The 3586-nt window shown below is 41.8% G+C and overlaps 1 protein-coding gene across 1 annotated transcript; it reads right to left on the minus strand.

The window, feature by feature from the left end:
• Positions 1–747: 747 nt before the first annotated feature.
• Positions 748–1774, minus strand: LOC108982400. Its single transcript, XM_035689196.1, has 2 exons — positions 1192–1774; positions 748–1094 (listed from the first exon to the last, which is right to left on the minus strand). Exons 1-2 carry the CDS (start codon positions 1772–1774, stop codon positions 748–750), a joined length of 930 nt encoding a protein of 309 aa, XP_035545089.1.
• Positions 1775–3586: the final 1812 nt, after the last annotated feature.

Here is a 3586-nt window from a genome sequence, read left to right on the forward strand (position 1 = left end):
GTTCCTCATGCTCGGATTTGCCTTTGGAGTAAACCAATATATCATCAATAAAAACAACCACAAACTTATCCAAAAATTCATGGAACACCCTGTTCATCAAATCCATAAATACTGCTGGGGCATTAGTCAGGCCAAAAGGCATGACCAAAAACTCATAATGGCCATAACGAGTCCTAAACGCCGTCTTAGCTACGTCCTCTGCTCTGATCTTCAATTGATGGTAACCCGATCGAAGATCAATCTTTGAAAATACCTGAGCGCCCTGGAGCTGATCAAACAGATCATCTATACGGGGTAGCGGGTACTTATTCTTTATGGTCACACGATTAAGTTCCCTGTAGTCAATACACATCCTCATCGATCCATCCTTCTTCTTCACAAAGAGGACTGGAGCTCCCCGAGGTGATACACTGGGCCTGATAAAACCCTTATCCAACAGGTCTTGCAATTGTTCCTTGAGTTCCACTAACTCCGACGGTGCCATTCGATAGGGTGCTTTTGAAATGGGTGCCGTGCCTGGAGCTAGTTCGATAGTAAACTCCACTTCCCGCTCGGGCGGGAGTCCAGGTAAATCTTCTGGGAAAACCTCTGGATATTCTCTCACCACACGTATCTGCTCTAACTTCAACTCCTCTTTTGGTACCTCTACCACGCAGGTTAAAAACTCTGACAACCATCTCGTAACAATTTTCCAACTTGAACGGCAGATATGATGGGTGGATGCATCCTCACTTTTGAACCTGAGAATCAAAATTCACTTTCTTTTGGGGGCCTAAGTATCACTTCCTTTTTAAAACAGTCTATGCTGGCGTGGTAGCAAGCCAGCCAATCCATACCCAAGATTACATCAAACCCAAACATGTTAAACACTATCAAATCTGCTGGCATCAATCTTCCCTCAATTGATAAAGGACACCCTGGTAGAAACTTGTCACAGACTACCGAATTTCCTGTTGGGGTCGCAACCACTAACTTGGACTTTAACTCTTCAGTTTCTAAGGTGCAAAATCGAGCATAGGTCATGGAAACAAACGAATGTGTCGCTCCCGAATCAAATAGTACAGTGGCATTATTAGAAAACAAGGAAAGAGTACCTGTGGTCATAATCAACATCATTCATGAACTAAAATTTTTAAGTCTTAACCTTAATCCACAAATCAATATCTTAAAAACATAACAAAGAAGTCATACCCGTGATCACATCATTCCTATCCTCAGCCTCTCCAGGTGTCAGAGCAAAAACCCTTGCAGGTGCAGTAGTACGCTGCATGTTGCCTCGCGCTGTCCCTTCTATTCTAGGTGGTGGTGGGGGCCTGCTGTTATCCAATCGTAGAGGACAGTCCCTGAGATAATGGCCTGATCTGCCACAACGGTAGCATAGTCCCGCTTCCTTCCTGCATACTCCAGTATGTACTCGGTTGCAAGTTCTACATTGATATGCTTGTTGGGTGCCCTGAACCATCATTTTTCCCGAGCTACTACCTTCATTTCTCTTTTTCCACGCTCCTTGGTCCATACCAGAATGAGGCCCTGAAGAAATAGTCCTCTTCTTCTGATCGTGCAATGCAGCGCTCCTTTGAAGGCTTCGCTCAAAAACTGTGGCCTTATCTACCAATTCTGAGAAATTTCGAATCTGGAAGCCCACTACTCGTTCATAAAGTTTTTCATTTAGCCCTTGTTCGAATTTACGGGCTTTCTTTTCTTCGTTAGGAATCAGATACGCAGCAAAACGGGATAATTCAATGAATCTAGCTGCATATTGGTGCACCGTCATGGATCCCTGCACCAGAGTGGCAAATTCCATTGCCTTGTCCTCTCGAGCCGAGCTTGGGAAAAATCGCTCAAGAAAAATCTGCTTAAAATGTGGCCAACTGACTATTTCTGTTCCCCCTGCTTCTCGGATAGTTCTTTATGAGATCCACCATCTTTTTGCCTCGCCGGTCAGTTTGAAAGTTGCATATGCCACCTTTTGTTCATCTGTGCAGGTTAACACCCGCAATATCTCTTCAATATCTTGCACCCAATCTTCAGCTAAGGTGGGTTCGCCTTTGCCATCAAATGAAGGGGGTGCATCCGATTGAACTGTTCTATGTTACCACCTCCTTCATTAGAGTTGCATTGGCGACCTACGGGATTTTGCGCGAGATCGTCTATTAACTGATGAGCTGCTGCTCGTAGTACTTCAGAAGCACTCGGGTTTGCTCCCCTTTCGTTCTCGTTCACGTTCAAGTCCGACATACTTCGTTCTCGACGACGAGGTGGCATCCTGCAATAAAGAGAAAAGAAGTACGCGCAACAGTAGTAATGATTAAACTCCAAAGTCTAAAACTTTAACGCCATCAAATCTATTTAATAAAAGTCTCCAAAATCAAACCAAACCACAAACAACATGAATTCCACTCATAGACCTACAAAATCCTACACATCAAAGTCATTCCTAAAGTTTGTAAAATTTAAGACCTCGAATACCTATGATATTCTTCCTCATAGCCCACTCCACTATCACCTCCAATCTGAAAATGATTTCTTAAAGCCTATCTATACTCCATGATCTTACACTCTATAGTCTGCAGAACCTCAAACCTGGCTCTGATACCAACTGCAACGCCCCGCACCCGGAAGGGTCGGAGAATTACTACCTGTCACTAACGAACCTGTCTCTCCAAGCACTTAAAACTCCAAGGACTTCATGATTAGCACACAACTCATATTTTTTTTCCAAATAACCATAATAAAACTCCATAAGTTATCATTACAAAACATAAACCAAAAGGGGTCCACAATCTCCCAATAACCTCAAAAATATAACAATACATCTTTAGGTCTCAATAGGTCCAAACAACATAAAGTACTTCAAATACTCAAGTTAAATCCATCTACTAACAATGGTACTCTAAAGTACCCAATCCTTCCATCCATATCTAGCCAGCTTCAATTCTATTCCTGACCCCCAGCTGGGAAATCAATATCATCTGAAAATATATGAAGATAAGGGAGGTGAGTTATCAACAACTCAGTAAGCAGAGAACATATACTAGCATGTAAACATGAGCCTTTTCAGAAAGTTCAATATGCAGAAACAAAACATTTTATTTTTTTATTTTTTTTTATGCAGATCTCAGAAAACGTGTTATCAGAAAATCAGAGCGACTTTTCAAGCATTTCATACTCAAGTCAACAATTCATATTTGAGGATCCATTTCATATTCAAAAACGCTTTGGCATAACATAACTGAACATTTTCATCTTATCATATCATATCATATACCATGTTTAACCCCCGTGGTAGGGTTGTGCTATCCCCGGTGGCCAAACCAGGCAGTATCATGTGGTGAACTTCCCCTTTTTCAATCTCGGAGCCCCGAGTGTGCACACAGGAAAGAACACGTAAAAAGACCACTTTGTTTCCAAAGTGGGTGCACTCATATCATATCATGGTGGTACCAACCATATCACGTGAACAGTATCATCATATCAGAACCATATTCAGAACAGATAAGTATGCCAAAGTTTTATCATATCCATATCATATCAAAACACGTGCGAAACATATTCATATCATTTCTATTTGATCAAAAACAGATCC

This window comes from Juglans regia, chromosome 4 (genome assembly GCF_001411555.2).
Source record: "Juglans regia cultivar Chandler chromosome 4, Walnut 2.0, whole genome shotgun sequence".
Taxonomy (NCBI): Eukaryota; Viridiplantae; Streptophyta; class Magnoliopsida; order Fagales; family Juglandaceae; genus Juglans; species Juglans regia.